The sequence below is a fragment of the Leucoraja erinacea genome, chromosome 6 (assembly GCF_028641065.1).
Source record: "Leucoraja erinacea ecotype New England chromosome 6, Leri_hhj_1, whole genome shotgun sequence".
In the NCBI taxonomy this organism is placed as follows: domain Eukaryota; kingdom Metazoa; phylum Chordata; class Chondrichthyes; order Rajiformes; family Rajidae; genus Leucoraja; species Leucoraja erinaceus.
This window is the reverse complement of record NC_073382.1, coordinates 54,313,015-54,340,083: the sequence shown is the minus strand read 5'-3', so window position 1 is coordinate 54,340,083 and position 27,069 is coordinate 54,313,015. Positions and strand designations below refer to the sequence as shown.

General features: G+C 41.2%; 1 protein-coding gene across 6 annotated transcripts in view; it reads right to left on the bottom strand.

Moving 5' to 3' along the window:
• upf3a (UPF3A regulator of nonsense mediated mRNA decay) overlaps positions 1-27,069 on the bottom strand; it is a 36,939-nt gene that overhangs the window by 8,660 nt on the left and 1,210 nt on the right. For 4 of the 6 annotated variants that reach the window (XR_008723622.1, XM_055637065.1, XM_055637070.1 and 1 more), the window contains exons 2-9: positions 20,744-20,850; positions 16,303-16,409; positions 14,433-14,531; positions 13,258-13,368; positions 10,170-10,268; positions 9,726-9,781; positions 9,466-9,636; positions 6,174-6,322 (exon numbers count right to left, since the gene is read on the bottom strand). Coding sequence is in view for 5 of the 6 variants with exons in the window: in XM_055637065.1 (XP_055493040.1) it covers positions 6,174-6,322; positions 9,466-9,636; positions 9,726-9,781; positions 10,170-10,268; positions 13,258-13,368; positions 14,433-14,531; positions 16,303-16,409; positions 20,744-20,850 (899 nt within the window). In the remaining variant the exon portion in view is untranslated. The remainder of the gene's footprint in view (positions 1-6,173; positions 6,323-9,465; positions 9,637-9,725; positions 9,782-10,169; positions 10,269-13,257; positions 13,369-14,432; positions 14,532-16,302; positions 16,410-20,743; positions 20,851-27,069) is intronic. The other 2 variants (XM_055637066.1, XM_055637069.1) reach the window with 2 other exon arrangements.

Here is a 27,069-nt window from a genome sequence, read left to right as displayed (position 1 = left end):
TTTGCCTTTAATGTTAAAAAGTCTTTTTAATTATTTTTATATTTTTACTAGTAAAAACACCTCGAGCTAAAATCTTTACCAAACTGCAATTTTGAGTAATCTGCTTATTTTATGTAAATAAAAGTGTGTAATTATTCCACTAGTTTGTAAAACTGTAAGAGACTGAAAAACGGTAGAGAAAAACACTGCAATCACAATAAACTAAAATTATGTGGTTTGGTATTAATACAATTTAATAATTATTTAGTATATTTGAAAAAATATTTATATTTTTAGCAAGCGAGAAAATGAATGTTGAAGATACAATAATTTTCTGGCTTGCACATGTAACTACATCTGCAAAATTAGATAAATTAATAGCACCAGGCTCGTACGAAGCTTTTCAAAAAGGGGGGTGGCATGACAGGATTAAAAAAATCTTAATGTGAAATAATGTGCGCGCTGCGCACATCACGTGCGCGAAGCGTGAAGTCCATCGATGCCAGGGGCTTTAGATGCTCTCTGATGCATTCTGAGCCTTATTTTGGAGCATTTTTGCACCAAATTTATGATCAATATTTCAGAAATTAACCGGAACACTGAGACGTAGCTTTTGCACACAAAGTGTGCTGGGTGTATGTAACGAGCTGCCAGAGGAGGTAGTTAAGGCTGGGACTATCCTACTGTTTAAGAGACATTTGGACACGTACATGGATAGGACAGATTAGATCGATATGGGCCTGACACGTGTGAGTGGGACTAGTTTAGATGGGACATGTCGGTCGGTGTGAGCAAGTTGGGCTGAAGGGCCTGTTTCCACACTGCATCATTCCATGACTAAAAAGTGAAGAAGAAAAATGCATGTAGATAAGTAGAGCAGATTTGAAAGAGGAGTGAAATGTAAAGGCAGAGAGAGGTTTATGGGTTGAAAGGAACATAGAAAAGGAGGGGGGAGAGTGGGCTTGGGCAGATGGGTGAAGGGAAAATAGTCACAAAGTGCTGGAGTAACTCAGTGGGTCAGGCAGCATCTGCGGAGAATATTAATAGGCGACGTTTCACAGAGTGCTGGAGTAACTCAGCGAGTCAGGCAGCATATAACCATATAACAATTACAGCACGGTCACAGGCCATCTCGGCCCTACAAGTCCGTGCCGAACACTTATTTTCCCCTAGTCCCATCTACCTGCACTCAGACTATAACCCTCCATTCCTTTCCCATCCATATATCTATCCAATTTATTTTTAAATGATAAAAACGAACCTGTCTCCACCACTTCCACTGGAAGCTCATTCCACACAGCTACCACTCTGAGTAAAGAAGTTCCCCCTCATGTTACCCCTAAACTATTGTCCCTAAATTCTGAAGTCATGTCCTCCTGTTTGAATCTTCCCTACTCTCAATGGGAAAAGCTTATCCACGTCAACTCTGTCTGTCCCTCTCATCATTTTAAAGACCTCGATAAGTCCCCCCTTAACCTTCTGCGCTCCAAAGAATAAAGACCTAACTTATTCAACCTTTCTCTGTAACTTAGTTGCTGAAACCCAGGCAACATTCTAGTAAATCTCCTCTGTACTCTCTCTATTTTGTTGACATCCTTCCTATAATTGGGCGACCAAAATTGTACACCATACTCCAGAATTGGTCTCAGCAATGCCTTGTACAATTTTAACATTACATCCCAACTTCTATACTCAATGCTCTGATTTATAAAGGCTAGCACACCAAAAGCTTTCTTTACCACCCTACGTGAGATTCCACCTTCAGGGAACTATGCACAGTTATTCCTAGATCCCTCTGTTCAACTGCATTTCTCAATTCGCTACCATTTACCATGTATGTCCTATTTTGATTTGTCCAGCCAAGATGTAGCACCTCACACTTATCAGCATTAAACTCCATCTGCCATCTTTCAGCCCATTCTTCTAAATGGCCTAAATCTCTCTGTAGACTTTGGAAATCTACTTCATTATCCACAACAGCACCTATCTTAGTATCATCTGCATACTTACTAATCCAATTTACCACACCATCATCCAGATCATTGATGTATATGACAAACAACAGTGGACCCAACACAGATCCCTGAGGCACCCCGCTAGTCACCGGCCTCCAACCTGACAAACAGCCATCCACCATTACTCTCTAACATCTCCCATTCAACCACTGTTGAATCCATCTTGCTACTCCACCATTAATACCCAACAATTGAACCTTCTGAACCAACCTTCCATGGGGAACCTTGTCAAAGGCCTTAATAAAGTCCATATTAGTTAAGTTGAGATTAGTTAAAACAAATGTAGGTCCCTTGCAGTCAGAAACAGGTGAGTTGATCATGGGGAACCAGGATATGGCGGACCAATTGAATAACTACTTTGGTTCCGTCTTCACTAAGGAAGACATAAATAATTTGCCGGAAATAGCAGGGGACCGCGGGTCAAAGGAGTTGGAGGAATTGAGTGAAATGCAGGTTAGCCGGGAAGTGGTGTTGGGTAAATTGAATGGAGTAAAGGCCGATAAATCCCCAGGGCCAGATAGGCTGCATCCCAGAGTACTTAAGGAAGTAGCTCCAGAAATAGTGGATGCATTAGTAATAATCTTTCAAAACTCTTTAGATTCTGGAGTAGTTCCTGAAGATTGGCGGGTAGCAAACGTAACCCCACTTTTTAAGAAGGGAGGGAGAGAGAAAATGGGGAATTACAGACCAGTTAGTCTAACATCGGTAGTGGGGAAACTGCTAGAGTCAGTTATTAAAGATGGGATAGCAGCACATTTGGAAAGTGGTGCAATCATTGGACAAAGTCAGCATGGATTTACGAAAGGTAAATCATGTCTGACGAATCTCATAGAATTGTGCGAGGTTGTAACTAGTAGCGTGGATAGGGGGATAACAAGCGGATGTGGTGTATCTGGACCTCCAGAAGGCTTTCGACAAGGTCCCACATAAGAGATTAGTATACAAACTTAAAGCACAAGGCATTGGGGGTTCAGTATTGATGTGGATAGAGAACTGGCTGGCAAACAGGAAGCAAAGAGTAGGAGTAAACGGGTCCTTTTCACAATGGCTGGCAGTGACTAGTGGGGTACCGAAAGGCTCAGTGCTGGGACCCCAGCTATTTACAATATATATTAATGATCTGGATGAGGGAATTGAAGGCAATATCTCCAAGTTTGCGGATGACACTAAGCTGGAGGGCAGTGTTAGCTGTGAGGAGGATGCTAGGAGACTGCAAGGTGACTTGGATAGGCTGGGTGAGTGGGCAAATGTTTGGCAGATGCAGTATAATGTGGATAAATGTGAGGTTATCCATTTTGGTGGCAAAAACGGGAAAGCAGAGTATTATCTAAATGGTGGCCGATTGGGAAAGTGGGAGATGCAGCGAGACCTGGGTGTCATGGTACACCAGTCATTGAAGGTAGGCATGCAGGTGCAGCAGGCAGTAAAGAAAGCGAATGGTATGTTAGCTTTCATTGCAAAAGGATTTGAGTATAGGAGCAGGGAGGTACTACTGCAGTTGTACAGGGTCTTGGTGAGACCACACCTGGAGTATTGCGTACAGTTTTGGTCTCCAAATCTGAGGAAGGACATTATTGCCATAGAGGGAGTGCAGAGACGGTTCACCAGACTGATTCCTGGGATGTCAGGACTGTCTTATGAAGAAAGACTGGATAGACTTGGTTTATACTCTCTAGAATTTAGAAGATTGAGAGGGGATCTTATAGAAACTTACAAAATTCTTAAGGGGTTGGACAGGCTAGATGCAGGAAGATTGTTCCCGATGTTAGGGAAGTCCAGGACAAGGGGTCACAGCTTAAGGATAAGGGGGAAATCCTTTAAAAAACCGAGATGAGAACGACTTTTTTTCACACAGAGAGTGGTGAATCTCTGGAACTCTCTGCCACAGAGGGTAGTTGAGGCCAGTTCATTGGCTATATTTAAGAGGGAGTTAGATGTGGCCCTTGTGGCTAAGGGGATCAGGGGGTATGGAGAGAAGGCAGGTACGGGATACTGAGTTGGATGATCAGCCATGATCATATTGAATGGCGGTGCAGGCTCGAAGGGCCGAATGGCCTACTCCTGCACCTAATTTCTATGTTTCTATGTTTCTATATAGACAACATCCACTGCTTTACCCTCGTCAATTTCCCTAGTAACCTCTTAAAAAAATTCAAGAAGATTAGTCAAACATGACCTTCCAGGCACAAATCCATGTTGACTGTTCCAGCAGAGGGATTGTGATATTTTTCAGCTTGGCCAGCACAAGCCTTTCAATGGTCTTCATGACTACAGAGGTCAGTGCGACAGGCCTGTAGTCATTAGGATCAGTAATCCTTACCTTTTTGGGTACAGGGACAATAGTGGAGACTTTGAAGCAGGCAGGGACTGGTTAAAAATGAGTAATTGGGTGTGAAGTGGTGATTGGAGTGGGATGGGAGTAGAAGGGCCCAGTCTTTGCAGACTGACGTCAGGCTGTGAGTAGGTGTGAAGTGTTGGGTGGGGTGGGAAAGGGTCCACTCTTTTCATACTGGAGTCTTGCCTTAAGTAGGTGTGTGTGGTGAATGGGAAGGAGAGGGTGAAGGCTCCATTCTTTGCAGACTGGGGTCTGGCTGTGGTTGTTGGCTAGGGGGTACCAGGGTTACGTTTCTGATTTTCAAACCTGCAGTAAAACTCATTCAGGTCATTCGTCAGCTGACGATTGTCCAAAGAGTGGGGGGCTTTCCTCTTATAGCTGGTGATTTCTTGCATGCCCTTCCAAACTGAAGAAGTCATTAGCTGAGAACTTGCTCCTCAACTTCTCAGAGTACCTTTCCTTGGCAGCTCTGATTCCTCTTCTCAGCTTTTTATCGATTAGGCTATCTTTTAACTCTTTAACGATTAGGCTATCGGCATATATGCCCCCAACCCTCCCCCCCCCGATCTCGAAATTGAAATGTTACATCTGTATATAATGATCCCATTAAAATGTGTATTTATGTCACAAACTATGGAATTCATATTTTCAGTATTGTTATCAAGGAAAAGAAAGCAGTTCCAATTGTTTGATATTATTTAATATTATTCATATGGAGGAGCAAATATAATAGCTCTAAAACCTACCTTAATTTTGCAATCTCACTAAAGATAATCCCCCTTTCCCTCTCCCCTCACCCATCTCTCTCTCTCCCCTCCCTTCCCCTCTCTCTCTCTCCCCCTCTCACATCCCCCCCTCTTTCTTGCGGGGGGGACGAAGATGAAGGTGGCACGGGTGCAGCGGGCGGGGGGGATGAAGGTGGCGTGGGCCCAGCAGGGGTGGCGTGGGCCCAGCGGGGTTGGCGTGGGCCCAGCGGGGGTCAGCGAGGGTGGCGTGGACCCAGCAAGGGTCAGCGGACCCAGCGTGGGCCCAGCGGGGGTGGCGTGGGCCCAGCGGGGGCAGTGCGGCCCAGCGGGGGTGGCGTGGGCCCAGCAGGGGTGGCGTGGGCCCAGCGGGGGTGGCGTGGGCCCAGCGGGGGGTGGCGTGGGCCCAGCGGAGTGTGGCGTGGGCCCAGCGGGGGTGGCGTGGGCCCAGCGGGTGTGGCGTGGGCCCAGCGGGGGTCAGCGAGGGTTGCGTGGACCCAGTGGGCGTGGCGTGGACCCAGCGGGGGTCAGCGGGTGTGGCGTGGGCCCAGCGGGTGTGGCGTGGGCCCAGCGGGGGGCGTGGGACCCAGCGGAGGTCAGCGAGGGTAGCGTGGGCCCAGCGGGGGTGGCGTGGGCCCAGCGGGGGTGGCGTGGGCCCAGCGGGGGTGGGGTGGGGGGAAGATGGCTTAGGCCCCGGCGACGGGGGGAGCGGGCTCCTCCACAGCGGCGTCTGGTGTTGGGGTTACAGCCGTTGGGTTCAGATTCAGCCACTCTTGCCCTACGACGGGAGAACAGAGAACTGGCCGTTTCCAAAGTGGATACGTTGATTTTTTTTTCCTTCCGATTTTTTTTAATTTGGGTGATTTTTTTCTTGGGGGGGGGGAAGGGGGGTGCGGTCGCACCCAACGCACCCCCCCTTCGGACGGCCATGAGCACAATTGCAAAGGAATCCCTTTTAACAATTTTCACATTACATTTGATTTAAATGTCCAGGTGCCATGAAGGGATCAAGAATACAATACACATTTTCGCTTCAAATGTGCAGGTGAAATATATAATTATTACAACCACATAAATAAGACTGCTTTTTTAAAAACTCACTTATCTTTGACATCCTTTTGTGTATTATCTGATCGTTTTCCTGGACAGCATGGTTTTTCCCACTTTCCTTTATCAATCTCACCATCCTCTGCTTTCTCTTTCCATTTGTCCAAGTCCTGTTCTTCTTCCTTATCAGCCTTTTTCAACAACTGAAGATTAGAATGCAAGTTGGTTATATATAAAGTATATTATAAAACATGTTACATTTTGAAATTTTAAGCTTTCTCATCCTAAATTAATTTGTCTTTCATAGCTCGGAGCATGTTCATGAGTGTTACTTTATCCAATACTTCACCATTGTCATTCTTTTCCTTTTGTACCAGGCTGCCCTTCAGGAACATACACAGGAAGCAGGTGTAAAACCTAATTTTACCATCCAAACTCATTGTAGCAATTCTTTAGCTACAGGAGCATTGCATACATCATTAAGAATTAATTTCAACAGAGCATGACAGTATGTTGTGGTCTTAAAGTAAAAAAAATCCCTGGCATTCTCACAACATTTTCCAGGTCCATTGCTCTTTATTAAAGTGTCGATACATTCTATTATTTTTTGTAGAATTCTACAAGTTTAAACATGTGGGAACTTATCTACAGCCTTTGTTGCTTGGGATTTTCTTGCCTCAAAAATGGTGGTTATTGGCAACTTGGGATGAGACATTTAGTGTGGAGCTCCTATGAATTATGTACATTGGTACAAATGGTGCAATCATCCAAAACCCAAACTCCTTTCCATCAGGAACTGAAGATTAGAAACAGCCTCACACTTATGACTGAGCCTTCCCACAGCTTCAGTAACCTCTCTGCAATCAAATCCCTCTCCTATTACCATATTGACCTTTTTGTCCTGGGCCTCCTCCATTGCCAAAGTGAGGCCAACATAAATTGGAGGAACGGCACCTCATATTTCGCTAGTTCAATGGTATGAACATTGAATTCTCTAATTTTAGGTAAGTTTACAAAGACTCCTCCCCCCTCCCTCCACTAAAAGTTAGTGAACTAGATCCACAGTCCATAACAATGTATCCCTCTTGGGATCACACTGTCCCTGGCCAACAATCAGCCTACCAGGGAATCCCCTCCCCCCCAAAGTCATCAGTTTGCCCACAAAATTTATCCTGGTCTTTTAGTTTAGTTTCGAGATACAACACGGAAACATACCCTTCGACCTAGCGAGTCTTTACTGACAGCAATCCCCTCACATTAACAATATCCTACACAAATGAGGGACATTTTTTACATTTATACCAAGCCAAATTAACCTACAAACCTGCACGTCTTTGGAGTGTGAGAGGAAACCGAAGTTCTCGGATACAACCCACGCATGTCACAAGAAGAATGTACAAACTCCGTACAGACGGCACCCATAGCCAGGATCGAACCCAGGTCACTGGCGCTATAAGCACTGCAAGGCAGCAACTCTACCACTGTGCAACCGTGCCACCCTTCTTGCTTCCGGTCTCCCCCCTCACCCCGCCCAATCATTCTGAAGAAGGGTCCTGAGATGCTGCCTGACCCGCTGAGTTACTCCAGCATTTTTTGTCTATCTTTGCAATCAAAAATTGTTTACAATGGGTAATTATCTGCAAGCAAGACATCTCTCGCTGGATAACATGAAGATAAACCACAGGAATTAGAGGTATCCATGGGGACCCTGTGGAGGGGGCATAGAAGGGTTCATTATCAAGACCATACCCACCCATGGGGACCCATGCTCCTATCTTGACTTCTCTGAGAAATAATGCCTGTTCAGGCTTAAGTGCTACATGTACCTGGATTTCTCTCACAGCTAAAGTCAATGAGAGTCATTTTCAGCTTCCTCTGAGATCAGTGCAGGATGTTGCCAGCGATCCATAGGACTCGCTTTTCTCAGATGACAAGACAGCCTACTTAAGCAACAGCATCAAGGAGTGAATGTTTAATCTACTTTATCTTCAGCCCACAGCAATAAGCCAGAAACAAGAATTTGTCACCTTGCAGATATCCTCAAATTGCTTGTATCCAAGATTACACATAGTTATAGGCAAGCTCCTGCTAGGAGCAGCAGCTATTCCTCTGAAGGGTTACCATGGTTGCTCGATAGCAGACGATATGCCGTTTGGGAATAATGTTATCCACAAATTGATTTTGCCTTTAGGGGCAATGTCATTCACTTCTCCCATCTTAGCAAAAGCCATCTCTGAAGCAACCAGCATGGTTAATGTGCATTTTTCTGTTTAGGGGCGTGATCTTGTGATAGAGAACAGAATAATGCATTAAAATAGAGAGTGGATCTTCATACAGTGGAATGTAACATTGATATGTTGTAAATTACCAATTTAAGATCTCAATCTTAATTGTACCATTACTTTTCATACATATATACAAATAAAACTGCATATGCTGGAATTTGAAACAAACTCAGAGGTTGTGGAAGAACTCAGCCACACAAGGGGTGTGTGTGGAAAGAGAAACCAGTTAATGTTTCAGGTTGAAGATCCTTCATTAGAACCAAGAAAGAAAGAGGAGTTAGTCTAAGTAACAGAAACTGGGGAAAGGCAATTCAGCAAATCAAGGGTTGCGAGGGGAATAAAAAGGTTAGGATGTAGGAAGCCAAAAAATCTGTGTTTCTACTGAGTTAATTAATCTTGGCATTCGTGCTGGTAGCGGTACGTCAATTGACCTCAGTGATGCTAAGTTCTTGATAGGGAATTGGGGCTCACCACAATCTAATAATTATGGGTTGAAATACTCAAAAACAAATGTCAGTTATGCACCATCTCAGCAGAGATACTCTTGCAGTTAAAAAGTCTGCTGCCAAGCTCAATAAAAAAAAATAACATAAGCACTGACCATTAGGTTGAAAAGTAGGAGGATGACTATACTGAGGAAACTGTGCTCCAAGAAAGTTTCATACAGAAAGTTGCCACGGTTAAAAAAGGAGAATGGTCTCACAACAGTGCGTCAATTGTCAGTTTCAATGCAATATTTAATATTTATGATCAAGACTTATTGCATTCTCTTTGCATAAATTTGATGTAGGCTTATTGACAGGGCTGGCAAACTATTTATAGAACACTGACAGGGCTGGCAAACTATTTATAGAACACAGCAATGTAATTGAGGGGTAACTGTGAATGACTTCAGGAGATAGCCTTCTCTCTTGAAAGCGTTTTGCAGTCACTGGCAATGTAGACCTTAATGAGCAGCCTGTGTTTTACTATTATAAATGAATATTTGACACAAAATCAAATTGCATCTTAAATTAAAATTATGGATGCATTCACCAATCTACTAAAGTAAAGAAATTAACCTTAATTTTTATTTCTTCCTTTCTTTCCTTTTCCGCTATTTTTTTCTGTTTCTCTGCTTCTTTTCTTTTACGTCTTTCTTCCTCTCTACGTTTCCTTTTTTCTTCTTCTCGCAAACGTTTTTTTTCCAACTCTCGTCTCCTTCTTTCTTCTCTTTTTTCCTCTCTAATTCGCTGGAATATAATGCCCAATTGAAGAAAATGCCAGTTTTATAAACAAATGTTATTTAATGACAAAGACAGTTTAAAACATAAAATTTCACCTGCTTTTCCAGCTTCTTGTTCTTAATATATTCCAGAAGAGGTGTGGTTCGCCTGGCTAGAAATAATGCAGTAATTAAATTTAGTTTTCTAAAACCACCAATTATATATCATTCCTCTAAAATGAAATACATTGGCACAATTTATGTTTTAGGGTATTCATGCAAATTGTTATTGCTATTACATGCCTTTAAAAAAATCATTGTTATTACTTTTTCAAAAATTATATAAATCTTGGTAATTTAAACATATGTAGGTCAAATTAATTTTTCTTCTTCCTTTAAAAATTAGCACAACAGTGAGGAAGTTATTCTGCTAATTAAGAATGCTGATATTTTGAATTTTCCCAGTTTACATTGCGGAATTGATTTCAATTGGCTTAGTGAACAAGTGCAATTATGCAGTGGTTCAATAGTCACAGCTGTGACTTTAAAACAACTGCGCACCTGTGTTCTTGTACCCGTGCAGCTGCTTCCAAGTTCTGTTTACACCCTTAAGTTCCTGGCTATAGACATTCTCCAGAGTTGGGAATTGGTCTGTACCTGCTAGCAATGCAAAAACAAATTTTCAGGCTGTACATATAAACCATGAACTGGAAAAAATACTGAGCCCAATATTGTGAGAAATCATAAAATGTATAGCACACATGGATGCCACCCAGCTCATCATGCCATTGCTGGTCTAGCTCCTTAACTAGAGCTATTGATTCTCATCCCATTTCTCTTGCTCTTTTGTTTTCATATTCTTTAAAAATAAGAATTAAAGGTTAACACATGCAGAAAACAAGTATACAGTTATTAAAGATACCAGTGAAGCAATATAGATAAATATGAGATTCATATACTAAATTCAATATTTTTAATGCTTAGGGATTAAAGTTGTCATTGCACCATCAAATTTATGTAAGCAATGAAATAAATGGATACTAATGAAGATCTCGGATATCGAAACTACCAAACAATGCAATGAAAATCAGTTATTGTTCTCAACAAGTATATAGTTGCTTGTCTGGTGTAATGGTGATCACATCTTAAATCAGATAAATAAGGGGCATTTGGATCACCAACTCAATTCATGAGATTAGGTATGGTTCATTAGTCGAACTTGTGCGAGGCAGACCCAACCATATACAAGAAAGGCAGACGTTGCATTCATATAATGCTTTTCACGGTGTCCCAAAGCACTTAACAGCCAATGAAGTGCTTTTGAAGGGTACTCCCTGTTAGAAAATATGGAAAAGCAAAAATCAATTCGTGCACAGCAAGGTCTCACAAACACCGATTAAATAAATGACCAGGAAACCTAAATATCAGCTAGGTTAGAGGTAGAAATCTACTCTTGGAAAAAAGAAAATCATGGAACCTTTTCATCATTGCCAAACAAAGCCTCACTATAAAGTGTCGCCAGAAAGACAGCGCCTCAAACAAAACTCTTTAAAAACAGCATTTATGTGAAAGCCTAATAGAGTAGAAATTTGTTTCTACCTCGGAGATGAATATTCCCCACAAAGCCACTGCTGCCACTTGAGGCATTACATCTTTTGTTTCAGCTTATTTTTAAAATTGTTTTATTCCCTTTCATCCTGATTGATTTTAATATTGCTATATTTTATTTGAGTCACAAATGCCACATGGTAAACTTGAAACTCACAAAATTCATGAAAGAAAAAGTATATAGTTGAGAAACTGCAATGCATCTAGAAAGGCTATATGGAACTTACATGTGACTGCTTCAGGCATGGGTGCCTCAGGGTAACCGATGAAAAGCATTCTCAGGAAAACAGAAACATTTCCTAGATGGCATTGCCAGGAGTGATATTATTTGATGTGGGTTTGATGCTGAAAATCATTTTACAAGTTTTATGTAACTTATATGGGGGGGGGGGGGGGGGGGGGGGGGAGTGTCTGGGGGGGGGGGGGGGGGGGGGGGGGGGGGGGGGGGGGGGGGGGGTCCTGGGGGGGGGGGGGGGGGGGGGGGGGGGGGGGGGGGGGGGGGGGGGGGGGGGGGGGGGGGAGTTCTGGGCAACTTTTTTGACTGATCCAGGAATAGTTGTTAACTGGCCAATTTGTCAGATGTTTATTTCAATATGATGGAATTCAAATAGATTGTGCTACTTATTCTAATTTCTGCGCCAGTGGGATGATGTCAAAAAGGATGAATTCATACATAATTAGACTTGGGTGTGGATGACATAACCAGGTTCTGGAATGAATTTCAACAGTGTGTAAAGGCAAAAATTAATTGTGGCATTAAAAGGTGTTGTTCTTGCACAGATTCAGTCGGGACCTGATTGGCCACAAAGTCTCCTTCTCAGCTATACTCATTCTGTGACCCTGTTTTTAGTGTAGAAGTGCAATAGCATTTCACTGTCAAAAATATTATGGCCTTTGGCTAAATTTGCAACTGTTCTTTCAAGTGGATATACAAATTCTGCACTATGTAGCATTACAGAGGAGCTACAGATCATGTTCTGGCCAACATTCATCCTTCAAACAACGTCAATAGTATAGTTTATCTAATCATTATCTTATTGTCATTTGCAGAAACAGTGTGCTGTTAGCTTTAGATTTGAAGTTTTCTGGCATGGTCTCAAACTACGAAAGGCATTGCACAACGGAGAGATTTTGTTCTCTTGTTTGAATTACTGGTTAAATCTCAGCTAAGAACACTGACAAATTTAATGGACCGGACTTTTGAAAGGACCTCAAAGCCACGAAGACTGTGCAGAAGTGAACTAATATATTGGGATGAAGGATTTAATTAAGCGCATTGCAAAATGTGTAATTTTTCTCAGAGCAGAGAAGGTCAAGTGTTTATTTAACAGTCATGTTCAAAATTAAGGATAGTTTAATAGAGGTTGACAAGGAGAATGTTTGGTCAATAACCAAAGACACAGACTTAAGTACAAACAAAATGACCAAAAATAAAAGAGGATTTTTCTCACACCTTGTAACCATGATCTAGAATGCATTATGCCAATGAGTGACAGAAGCAGATTCAATTGTCATTTTTAGAAGGGAATTAGATGTACACTTGGGGAAAGAAACATACCCAAGTCTATGGTGAAACAGCTGAATTGTATGACTTAATGTATTGATCTTTCAGCAATACCACAAAATATTTAAAGATTTTAATTTTGCCAATGCAATTAGAATTAAAAACAACTTATTTTCTGATATCACACATACTGTTAGTGTCAATCATCAACGTTACTTAAAATAAATATATAAGAAACAAAAACAAATCAACCAGAGATTTTGTCCTCTTTGACCTCAAAAGTAGTTGTCCTCTTTGGGTTAGAAATTTAATCCCAATATTCGATTTCAAATTAAAATTAAAATGTTCCTAGTAAAAAATATATTGAATGAAAACATGCACAACAGAAAATACCTCCCTGTATTGTTTAACTCACATCTGATCAGTTATTGATACTGACCTAATGATATAGTAAAATATCAATCCGCTATGCTCCTGAATAAAGTTCTCCAAAATAATTGTGATGAAAGTGGACCTGAAAATCACCATCAGACTAACCAATCAGTTCTCTGGTCTTTGCCTCTATCTCTCCCAGTAACGTCTCTGGATTAGCTGCAACTTTTTCTTCATCTGCACAGTAACTTTCCAAAAACTTCTTGTACTCGGGATCTATAATTACATTAAAAAAATGTAATTACCTTCCAAATATAATACACTTTAAATTAAAAGAAAAAATAAATACCTAATTTCTATAATTGACATTACAAATGACACAAGAAAATGAATTTGAATATGATTTTGATTAGCAGATTGAATCTGAGAAATTTAGAGAATACTCCATTTACCATTAAGATCGAACACTAGGATGTAAAACAAACTTCAAATCTATTGCGATGAACATGGGATGCAGTGCAAGTAAAGTTGATGCAGGCACTGAGCCAGATCTTACAGAATAGTGGAGCAGCATTTAGCAGCAGGAGTTTGTGGTGTATTCCTTCCATTTATGCTCTTAACAATTTGCATGTTCTCAGTCTGTGACATTCATGCAATGATTCTAAGAAAGACCGGTGAGTTCCTATTTATTGGACATATTCATCCCATTTGGCATTAAAGTGGATCTTGTGATAAAGGTGAAGAGATGCTTTCAAATTGGTAAATGTGTTTCCACAAACAATAACCAACATATGAAATAGACTTTCTCAGCAGTGACAGAGGCAAACTTTCTAGTAGTGTTCCAGAATAAGGTACTGTAGATCCTTTCTAGATAGATGTGTAATTATACTGTCTTATGAATTACTGTATTTAAAAACTGTAAAATGATACGTAAACTAGTCCAAAATATTCTCTGTAAAGAAATTTAAATTCTGTTGTTTGTTTATGCTGGACATTTCTCTGAATAGCTTCACTTCCTTCCATTCTTTGTGACTCTCCTGTGCCTTAGTACGCCAGTGTGTTTATTTTTATTTGATTGATATCCACGTAAGCACCAGCAATAGTAAGATATAGGGATAAATAGGTCCAATAAATAAAGGATTTATTGCCCCTCTTCGATATTTCCCATATATAAATTCATGTTCAAGCTGGACGCTCAATAGGTATTGTCTGAAAAAAAATACTTAAATGAAACAACAAATTTACAATTTTGTTTATGCAATTGCGTATTCTATTTGTGAGATAAAAAGTGACTGAACATATAGTGTTCTCTCTTACTTTGCCTAGGGGTAGATAATTACCTTCTTCAATACTCCCCGATTTTGTATCTTTCTTCTTCAGTTTCCTTTTAGAAATTTTTTGAAATGGTGCAAATTCAACTACAGCTGGATATTCCTGGCCTAGATGAGTTCCAATTGCAGGAAGATAGTCATTTATTGTTTAAAACAAGTTTCAAAACAAAAATGTGTTTTCATTTAGTATTTTTGTGCTTCAAATACGAGTCATATTAGCAAAATATTAGTGTAAACATAAGTGATGATATAAAGGTCCACTACCAATTTTCTGGTATTTTTGGCTCCAGAGTACTGCCATATTATCTGTTTTGCCGGACCAACAAGGTTCACATAATAATGAGACAACAATACACCTCATCAGAACTGACCCCTGCCGACTCAAGATTTGCCGAATCTGCCGAAAATGCAATGGGGCAGGTGCGCCCGCTACCCGCGCGGGCCTCTAAGAGGTCCAACGGTACCAGAATGGTCCACCTTGGCCGCCATGAGGCCTGCAAACTTCTGGAGCCCCAGCCCGCTGAACGGCCGCAGAAGTCCCGATGAGATTGACATCGTCTGCCTCTCCCGGGCTAGGCATCACATTTTCGGAGGGACTTCTGGGGACATATACACATACACACACACCTCAAGTGTGCTCTTCTAATTATGTCTGGTATAAAAGAGATGCCAGACTACCTGTTGCCAGAAAATCAGGGTGGACCTGTAGTTTAAAACATTTGACCACAATAAGGATTGGTCTTTGACTAATATATAATACATCACAACTAAAAAACATTTTAAAATCCTAATCTGAAATTCATGCAAACAAGTTGATACTTGATCTATCTATTTCTATCTATTTATAGCAATATTCCACCACTCACCCGTTCCCCCAACGCAAACCGTTCCCTCAATGCAATATTCCACCACTTACCCATAGCCCCTAACTGCGCAGGCGTGGCTCATTTCTCCTCGTCCCCGAGCACTCCCTCCCCTTCCTCTTCATGTGTGGGGGGGGGGGTGAGGAAGGAATGGAAGGGGGAGGGGAGGGAAGTGGGGTATGTGGCGGGCGGTGGTGTGGGGTGGGAGGGGAGGAGGTGTGTGTGTGTGGACAGGGAGGTGTAGGAGGGGGGAGATGGTGCTGATGGGGGGGGGGGGGGGGAGGGGGAGGGGGGAGTGTGAAGAGGGGATGTATGAGGGAGGTTGTGTGTGTGTGGGAGGGGGAGGGAGGTAGGATGTGGGAAGGGGGGAGGAGGGATGTATGGGGGAGGTTGTGTGTGTGTGTGTGTGTGGGAGGTGGGGGGGGGGTGGGGGTTTGGGGTTGGGCGGGGGGGGGGGGGGGGTTCTGGGGGATGGGCTGGGTCTCCGACTCTGGGCTGGGCAGGGTCTCCGAAGCTGGGCTGCTTGGGGTCCCTCTGAAAATTGTGCCCGGTTGGAAACCTCCACCTGCCATCCTCAGCTCCAGTAAAGGCGCGATGGCACAGGAAGGGGCGGACCGTCCCGATGAGTGACAGTGGAAGAGACTAATCCGCGTGGCGCTGAACGGCTGGAGAAGAGATCGATCTGCGCACACGCGGTTTTTAAGATTTTTTAAGCCTCGCTAACTTTTACGACATTCAACTGATCGGAACAAAACTTGGTGCAACATATATATTTATTTATTATGTCCTAGATGTGTACTTGCGGTCATGTTTTTATCTTTGTAAATATTGTATTTGTTTTGTTTATACACACACATATATATACACATATTTTTTTTACACAAGTAACAATTAAGCCTTAAGTTATTTGGTGCCATCACATATGAAAGTTAACATTATAGGAGATGCAACACCAATGGCATTTAATGTGTAAATGGGACTGTTTGGATTGAGACTAAAACATTTTGCATCTTTACCTTTATTATCAATGAAGATATATCCATCAAATCGGTCTCTGAACAGAATTATATCATCAGGATTTTTAAAATTGATATACGCTCTGGAGAATAGGTGGGGGTAAAGGCTGAGGAAGAACAAAAATATTTGGATAATAATTGCACACAGAAAAAAAATCCTAAGATTCACATATCACTAAGAAATAAATAAGAAAAATCCACTTATCAACTTCTAAATGTTTATGTGTAATCTGCACAAATATGGTGCTTTGTACAAATTACTTAAATCTGTTGGGTGAAACAACTGAATCAAAATACTTTTTCAAAGATAAAAGACAAATGTTAATCCAATCCAAAAAGTTTAAGCTAATATTGTTACTATTCAATGAATGCCTCTTTTAAAGTCTGCAAATGCATTGTTCATAATATGTATATCATATAAATATTTTAGATCACGATTGCAAACCTGAGCTCTCTTACATAGACGGAAATCCAACGTTAAAAGAAATGTGCAATGCAAGATATCTTTCAATAACATATTTGTAAAGTGCAGGCAATGCACAAAAAGATGTGGCAACAACAAGAGTGATCAACAATACTTAAAAGTGGCAATTAAAAAAAAAAACCCAACAAGATGAATGTCTCTTTACCTTTCAAGGATACAGATAATATTTTTACAGATACGGAAAAGACCAATAATGCTCATCTTAACAATTTATCTGAGTGATGACATCTCAGACGTGCAGCTGACTTTCTGTTCAATATTAATAATGAAATATACTTATTATGATGATTATTATTATGATTCACCATACAATGAAATCAGGATGAATATAGAAGCGGGGCTCCAAGATATTTGAACGGTGTAGGGTTAAGAAACATATAACCATAACAATTACAGCACGGAAACAGGCCATCTCGGCCCTTCTAGTCCGTGCCGAACACGTATTCTCCCCTAGCCCCATCTACCTGCACTCAGACCATAACCCTCCATTCCTTTCCCATCCATATGACTATCCAATTTATTTTTCAATGATAAAATCGAACCTGCCTCCACCACCTTCACTGGAAGCTCATTCCACACAGCTACCACTCTCTGAGTAAAGAAGTTCCCCCTCATGTTACCCCTAAACTTCTGTCCCTTAATTCTCAAGTCATGTCCTCTTGTTCAAATCTTCCCTACTCTCAGTGGGAAAAGCATATCCAGGTCAACCCTGTCCACCCCTCTCATCATTTTAAAGACCTCTATCAAGTCCCCCCTTAACCTTCTGCGCTCCAAAGAATAAAGACCTAACTTGTTCAACCTTTCTCTGTAAATTAGTTGCTGAAACCCAGGCAACATTCTAGTAAATCTCCTCTGTAATCTCTCTATTTTATTGACATCCTTCCTATAATTAGGCGACCAAAATACACCATACTCCAGAATTGGCCTCACCAATGCCTTGTACAATTTTAACATTACATCCCAACTTCTATACTCAATGCTCTGATTTATAAAGGCCAGCACAGCAAAAGCTTTCTTTACCACCCTATCTACATGAGATTCCACCTTCAGGGAACTGTGCACAGTTATTCCCAGATCCCTCTGTTCAACCATTCTTCAATTCCCTACCATTTACCATGTACGTCCTATTTTGATTTGTCCTGCCAAGATGTAGCACCTCACACTTATCAGTATTAAACTCCATCTGCCATCTTTCAGCCCACTCTTCCAACTGGCATAAATCTCTCTGTAGACTTTGAAAATCTATTTCATTATCCACAACCCCACCTATCTTAGTATCATCTGCATACTTAACAATCCTTAATAATAATTCAAGAAGATTAGTCAAACATGACCTTCCAGGCACAAATCCATGTTGACTGTTCCTAATCAGACCCTGTTTATCTAGATGCTTATATATATTATCTCTAAGTATCCTTTCCATTAATTTGCCCACCACTGACGTCAAACTAACAGGTCTATAATTGCTAGGTTTACTCTTAGAACCCTTTTTAAACAATGGAACAACATACGCAGTACGCCAATCCTCCGGCGCTATTCCCGTTTCTAATGACATTTGAAATATTTCTGTCATAGCCCCTGCTATTTCTACACTAACTTCCCTCAATGTCCTAGGGAATATCCTGTCCGGACCTGGAGACTTATCCACTTTTATATTTCTCAAAAGTGTCGGTACTTCCTCTTCTTTGAATCTCATAGTTTCCATAGCTACTCTACTTGTTTCTCTTACCTCACATAATTCAATATCCTTCTCCTTGGTGAATACCAAAGAAAATAAATTGTTCAATATCTCCCCCATCTCTTTTGGCTCTGCAGATAGCTGTCCACTCTGACTCTCTAATGGACCAATTTTATCCCTTGTTATCCTTTTGCTATTAATATAGTTGTAGAAACCCTTTGGATTTACTTTCACCTTACTCGCCAAAGCAACCTCATATCTTCTTTTAGCTTTTCTAATTTATTTCTTAAGATTCTTTTTACATTCTTTATACTCCTCAAGCATCTCATTTACTCCATGCCGCCTATAATTATTGTAGATCTCTCTCTTTTTCCGAACCACGTGTCCAATTTCCCTTGAAAACCATGGTGCTTTCCAATTTTTACTATTTCCTTTCAACCGAACAGGGACATAAAGATTCTGTACTCTTAAAATTTCACCTTTAAATGTCCTCCATTTCTCTTCCACATCTTTCCCATAAAACGAAATGTCCCAATTTACTTCTTTTAAATCCTTTCGCATCACATCAAAGTTAGCCTTTCTCCAATCAAAAATCTCAACCCTAGGTCCAGTTCTGACCCTCTCCATAATTATATTGAAACTAATGGGATTGTGATCACTGGACCCGAACTCTTCCCCAATGCATACCTCTGCCACCTGACCCGTCTCATTTCCTAACAGGAGGTCCAGCACCGCCCCATCTCTAGTAGGTACCTCTATGTATTGCTGCAAAAAACTATCCTGCACACATTTTACAAACTCCAACCCATCCAGCCCATTTACAGAATGTGTTTCCCAGTCTATGTGTGGAAAATTGAAATCTCCCACAATCACTTCCTTGTATTTACTACTAATATCTGCGATCTCCTTACATATTTGCTCTTCCAATTCTCGCTCCCCATCTGGCGGTGTATAATATACCCCTATAAGTGTTGCTACCCCTTTCCCATTTCTCAGTTCCACCCAAATAGCCTCCCTAGATGAGCCCTCTAATCTATCCTGCCAAAGCACTGCTGTAATATCTTCCCTGATAAGCAATGCAACACCTCCACCTCTTGCCCCTCCAATTCTATCACACCTGAAGCAACGAAATCCTGGAATATTTAGTTCCAATCACAGCCCTCCTGCAACCACGTTTCACTGATCACCACAACATCATACTTCCATGTGTCAATCCAGGCTCTAAGTTCATCCACCTTTCTTACAATGGTCCTAGCATTAAAATATACACATTTAAGAAACCCACCCTCTCTTATTCTCTGTTTATTGTCTTTTTCTTTTTTCTCCCCTACATTTTGGGTCAGAGTGCTACCCTTCTCTGCCTCCTGCCTCACACACTGACTACTAGCTTTCCCAATTTGTGTCCCTCCCCCCCAACAGGATCAAATAAATAGACTACATTTTATATAAAGTGACCCACCTTTTCTTTCAAGTGACTAAAATGGAAAAACAAAAATGGCCGTAATTTTCTTTTCCAGGGTATCAATAATGAACAATACTCAGTGTCCAACTTATGGGACTTCTAGTATCTCGAGCCTCTCTTTTATATTCAAATTGTGTCCAGCAAGTTGAAAATCTGTTCAATTGTTGTTATTTACCTTGCAGGTGCAAAAGGTAATAGTTGGAAAATCAGTATGTTTTTGAAATATTAACTCTTTTGAAAGAGGCAAATTCTATTATACTAAGTTATAGAGATAGTGAAAGGAGATTATCAATCTGAAAATTGTTTCTTCAAATTTGTTTTTAGAACTTTAGAAAGACAGCTTGCAAAAAAGGCATTGTCTGGAGACTTTATAAATTTGCTTAAACACTAGAATTGCTGTTGATTTATGACCTACAGTATTGGACACCAAGGGTGTATATGTTAGGATCCAAGTGTCCAAGTTGCAAAAATATATATATCCTTCGACTAGTTTTAAATGCCAGTAACTCTGAAACTAAAACAGCATTCAGTACAATTTTGACTTTCACCAAAAATTATAGCTGAGTTACAATACCATTTGTAATGCAGCAATACCATTTCAACAGCTTTAAAACATTGTGTTTTATTAAGAAATATAGTTTTCTTAGGTATGTGTCAATTAATAAGCAAAATTTAAATATATAGGAGAAAACCAAATACCGTTTATATTGTATTTGCATGAGTGACTATCAATGAGTCACTGAATCTTATGTTTCATTGCATTGTAATAATATTATTAATATGAACCACTTATAAATGGATCCAATACATTTCATACCTTACATCTGCAGCACAGAATTCAAAATAATCATGCGTTGGTAGTGGATGCAATTGTTCTTCTAGTTGTGTTTTGGTTAGGTTAGGAGGTAAACGTCGAATCACCACCTATGGAAGGAGAACATTTCTTCTATTTTAATTTATTAAATCACTGAAATCTAAAGACATATCCAATTATTTACTCAAAAGATTCCCAGGCTTTTTGCTTCTATTTCACTTTGAACACCAGTGTCACACGTTTGTGAGCCATGGACATGCTCGTCTGTTTGTCACGTTTTACATTTTGGAAAACTTTCAGAAAGATCAAAGTTTATTAAGAAGAAAACAAATCCAGGCTGCATGCACAATCCAATTTTTATGCTTGATAAAAGTGCCATGACAGTATGAGACTTCTGCAACGTATGAAGAAGTCTTGACGAGAGTTTCTGAACAATGTATTTGCAACAGAAGTTACTCGAATAGCACACAATGTGCTCCAAATTATATGGATGTGCAGTCAAAACAGAATGTTTAAAGTTTAAAAATGATTATGAATGTCATTTCTCAAAAGTGTCGAACATTCAAAGAAATAGTTACGGAAAGCGTGATATATCACTTAGAAAATGTTGTGCCTTTTACTTCAAAATTAGGTTGTTTTGAGATCAAAGTATAAATAAGATGCAAAAATCAAAAAATATATTTTCAGGTTAAGCTACACCACAGCATCAAAATAATGGAAAGCCAACAACATAGTCATAGTAACAAAAGAAAACAATAAGAGAATGCAACAGTACATACAAAAATGGTAAAAAAATAAGTTATTTTTTAACCTGGAGAGAGAATAATCAGGATAATGACTACAAATGGAGAAAAATTATAAACAATGCACATAATAACCATATAACAATTACAGCACGGAAACAGGCCATCTCGACCCTTCTAGTCCGTGCCGAACATTTTATTTTATTTATTTTTTTTTTTGTCCACCCTCTTCCTCTCCCCACCCTTTCTCCCCTCTCTCTCCCTACCCTCTCCCCTCCCAAATGCTTGGATTTAAAAAAAAATGAGGACATGAGACAACAAGAGGCATGATTAGAGAAATCAAATAAATGAAATGCATTCCAGGATATATGAATGTTCAAATATAATTAATTCAGAATGAGAAACACAACAACAGGCAAAGTAAAGCTGTCCAAAAATTATGTTGCAAGAAAAAGCAGTCTGGCACTAATGGCAAAACACATTGTAATGAGGGGTTAGGAACCCAGCCCAAAACTTCCATCCTCCATCCCCAGAATTTCTAATAACTGTACTAAGTGGGCAAAATTACAAAAAAACGTTATAATAACAAAATATTAAGTTGCTGACTTAAGTTGCAAACTAAAACAAACCTTAAAATCCCCATAGAACAAAACACATTACATCTTTTATCTGCAATAAAATGTTTAAATGATTAGAAAACTAATTGGCCAAATTGGAATTTAGGATATGTAAGAAGGAACTGCAGATGCCACAAAAAGCTGGAGTAACTCAGCGGGACAGGCAGCATCTCTGGACAGAAGGAATGGGTGGCATTTCGGGTCGAGATCCTTCTTCAGACTGCGTCCAGCTTTTTGTGTCTATCTTTGGAATTTATGATAGCATATTCAGTGCATTAATGAACAAATATAAATACATTTAGCAGATTTTCAGTATTGATACATTTCTACATATTATATATATTAAATATATAAAAACATTTTCAGCTCAGTTCATGAGATGCAAATATCACCACAAATTGTTGAAACGGGGTATTTTGCAACTACTGTTTTCTTCTCCACACATGTTAAACAATTACATCCAAAACTGGCTTACCGTTTGTGTGCCTGCATTATTACAAAATGGGTCTTGTTTGAGGGAAAATATATCCTGAGGGGGATAGGGTGAATGCACAGTATTTTACCCAGAGCAGGGGAATCAGGAACCAGGCGACATCGGTTTAAAGTGAGAGGGGAAAGATTTTTAATTTAGATACAGCATGGAAACAGGGCCTTTGGCCCAGGCTGACCATCTATCACCTGTTCACACTAGTTTTATGTTATTCCGCGTTCTCATCTACAGGAAACCCATGCGGTCACAGAACAAACGTGCAAACTCCACACAGACAGCACCAAGGTCAGGATCAAACCCGGGTCACTGGCTCAGTGAGCCAGCAGCTCCACCAGCACTGTGCCATCTCTTTAAAGCAATTTTCATCGCGGCCAATACAAATCAGGTTAGAAAGATAACTATGACCTGACCCGTGCCTTGAAATCACAGATCTAAGAGGTGAATGGCAGACACAAGGGGCTGCAGATGTCGGAGTATCCATCATAGTATTGAGTATAGAAGTTGGGAGATCATGTTGCAGTTGCATAAGACATTGGTGAGACTGCATTTAGAGTATTGTGTTCAGTTCTGGGCACCATGTTATAGGAAATACATTGTCAAGCTGGAAAGGGTACAGAGAGGATTTACGACGATGTTTCCAGGACTAGAAGATCTGAGATATAGAGAGAGGTTGAGTAGGCTGGGACTCTATTCCTTGGAGCGCAGGAGGATAAGGGATGATCTTACATAGAAACATAGAAATTAGGTGCAGGAGTAGGCCATTCGGCCCTTCGAGCCTGCACCGCCATTCAATATGATCATGGCTGATCATCCAACTCAGTATCCCGTACCTGCCTTCTCTCCAAAACCCCCCGATCCCCTTAGCCACAAGGGCCACATCTAACTCCCTCTTAAATATAGCCAATGAACTGGCCTCGACTACCCTCTGTGGCAGAGAGTTCCAGAGATTCACCACTCTCTGTGTGAAAAAAGTTCTTCTCATCTCGGTTTTAAAGGATTTCCCCCTTATCCTTAAGCTGTGACCCCTTGTCCTGGACTTCCCTAACATCGGGAACAATCTTCCTGCATCTAGCCTGTCCAACCCCTTAAGAATTTTGTAAGTTTCTATAAGATCCCCTCTCAATCTCCTAAATTCTAGAGAGTATAAACCAAGTCTATCCAGTCTTTCTTCATAAGACAGTCCTGACATCCCAGGAATCAGTCTGGTGAACCGTCTCTGCACTCCCTCTATGGCAATAATGTCCTTCCTCAGATTTGGAGACCAAAACTGTACGCAATACTCCAGGTGTGGTCTCACCAAGACCCTGTACAACTGCAGTAGAACCTCCCTGCTCCTATACTCAAATCCTTTTGCAATGAAAGCTAACATACCATTCGCTTTCTTTACTGCCTGCTGCACCTGCATGCCTACCTTCAATGACTGGTGTACCATGACACCCAGGTCTCGCTGCATCTCCCCCTTTCCCAATCGGCCACCATTTAGATAATTACAGTTTATAAAAACAAGAAAGGAATAGATCAGGTAGATGCAGAGTCTCTTGCCCAGAGTAGGTGAATCGAGGTCCAGAGGACATAGGTTTAAGGTGAAGGGGAAAACATTGAATAGGAATCTGAGGGGTAACTTTTTCACGCAAAGGGTGGTGGGTGTATGGAACAAGCTGCCAGAGGAGGTAGTTGAGGCTGGGACTATCCCAACATTTAAGAAACAGTTAGACAGGTACATGGGTAGGACAGGTTTGGAGGGATATGGCAGGTGGGACTAGTGTAGCTGGGACATGTTGGCCGGTGTGGGAAAGTTGGGTCGATGGGCCTGTTTCCACACTGTATGACTATGTCATTTTAACAAAAAGACACAAAGTGCTGGAGTAACAGTGGATCAAGAGAACATGGGTGGGACCTTTCTTCGGGCGAAGGTATCCAGTTGCCGACGATGGTGAATGTTATAATGGGCTTACAAATTAACACGGAATAACAATGAAATACACAAAGTGCTGGAGAAACTCAGCGGGTTGGGTAGCATCTCTGGAGAACATGGACAGGTGATGTTTCGAGGCTAATTATGGTGGGGGTGGGGGGAGAAAGCTTGAAGAGAGGAAAGACACAATTACAATCAGTCCAAAGGATCCCGACACGAAGCGTCGCCTTTCCTTGCACTCCAGCACTGTGTGTCATTGTGCATTTCTTTCTGAATTCGCCAGCATCTGCTGTTCCTTCGCGGGACAGACAGCATGTCTTAAGAGATGGGATCCCTAACCAGTCTGAAGAAGGGTCTTGACCCATTCCTTCTCTCCAGAAATGCTGCCTGTCCTGCTGAGGTACTCCAGCTTTTGGTGTCTACCTTCGATAACATTTCATGGAACCATACATAGAAAAATAGGAGCAGGAGTAGGCCATTTGGTCCTTCAAGCCAGCACCGCCATTCAATATGATCATGGCTGATCATCTACCCCGTTCCTGCTTTTTCCCCATATCCCTTGATTCCTTAAGCCCCAAGAGCTAGATATAACTCTTTTGAAAACATCCAGTGAATTGGCCTCTACTACCTTCTGTGGCAGAGAATTCCACAGATTCACAACTCCGGGTAAAGAAGTTTTTCCTCATCTCAGTCCTACATGTCCCCTTATTCTTAAACTGTGACCCCTGGTTCTGGAATCCCCCAACATCGGGAACATTTTTCCTACATCTAGCCTATCCAATCCTTTTAAGAATTTTATCTTTCTATAAGATCCCCTCTCATCCTTCTAAATTCCAGTGAATACAAGCCCAGTCAACCCATTATTTCATAATATGTCAGTCCCGCCATCCCAGGAATTAACCTGGTGAAGCTATGCTGCACTCCCTCAATAGGGAGGTTTCACGGCAGTCGGGTCACGACCCATGACCTGTACTGTTGCTGCGCTGCGCCAAGTGGAGTACACGCGATGAACTGCAGGTAAGCACTGACCATTGTTTCCAGCGTAGCGGGCCCGTTAAAACCCGCCGAAATTGTCCATTTTTGCGCTGTAAATAATTATGGAAATCGGGATAAGCGTGAGAGGCATTTAGCCTACTTCAGAATTCCAAATGTGAGGAGAAATTACGGTAGATAGAAGCGAGAGCAGAAGGGCCAACAGCCAAAGTGCTTGATGAACATTGGCCGATTGCTCACTGCATTTCATCAACTAAGGCATTATTTGTGTTTTTTCTTGATTCCTTTCGCATCTAAAAGGTTTCAGGTGATAAATCTGTCCGTAAAATTTAAAAATCGCCCATGGTTCCCAAATGGGTTTTTACATACAAACAAAAACGCCTCTGAAGCAAAATTTACAGCCAGATTTATCACTTCTGAGACTTTTTAGATACCAAAGGAATCAAGAAAAACCACAAATAATGCCTTACTGTTGATGAAATGCAGTGAGCAAACGCGATAATCCTCAATATTTTCAATTCCGATATCTGCACGGCCAATGTTCGCCAAGCACTTTAGCTGCTGTTGTCCATTCAGCTCTCGCTTCACTTTTGAAATTCTGAAGTTAGATAAATGTCTCTCACACTTACCCTGACTTCCACAATTCTTTACAGCGCAAAAATTCAACATTTTGGCGGTTTTTAACAGGTAGGAAAGTAGGCGTTTCTTGCATTAATAACATATACCGGAAGTTACGGATGTCCTCCAGATGGATTGAGCGGCTCCGTGCGTCAAGCCCTATGGCCCAGTGACCTTACGTGCAACCCCCCCTATAGCAAGAATATCCTTCCTCAAATTAGACCAAAATTGCACACAATACTCCAGGTGCGGTCTCACCAGGGTCCTGTACAACAGCAGTAGGACCTCTTTGCTCCTAAATTCAAATCCTCTCGCAATGAAGGCCAACATGCTAGTAGCTTCCTTCACTGCCTGCTGTACCTGCATGCTTACTTTCAGTGACTGATGAGCACACCCAGGTCCTGTTGCACCTCCCTCCCCTTTTCCTAATCTGACACCATTCAGATAATTCAGATGGTCTGAAGAAGGGTCTCAAACCAAAACGTCACCCATTCCTTCTCTCCAGAAATGCTGTATGTCCCGCTGAGTTACTCCAGCATTTTGTGTCTACCATTCAAATAATCTACCTTCCTGTTCTTGCCACCAAAGTGGATAACATCACATTTATCCACATTATAATGCATCTGCCCACTCACCAACCGTATCCAACTCGCCCTGCAGCCTAATAGCATCCTCACCACTGCTACCCAGCTTTGTGTCATACGCAACCTTGGAGATGTCACGTTTAATTCCCCCGTCTAAATCATTAATATATATTGAAAATATCTGGGGTCCCGGCACCGAGCCTTGCGGCACCCCACTAGTCACTGCCTGCCATTCTGGAAAGGGCCCATTAATTCCTCTTTGCTTCCTGTCTGCCAAACGGTTCTTTATCCATACCAATACCCTACCCCCAATACCAGGTGCTCTAATTTTGCACACTAATCTATTGTGTCTGAAGAAGGGTCTCGACT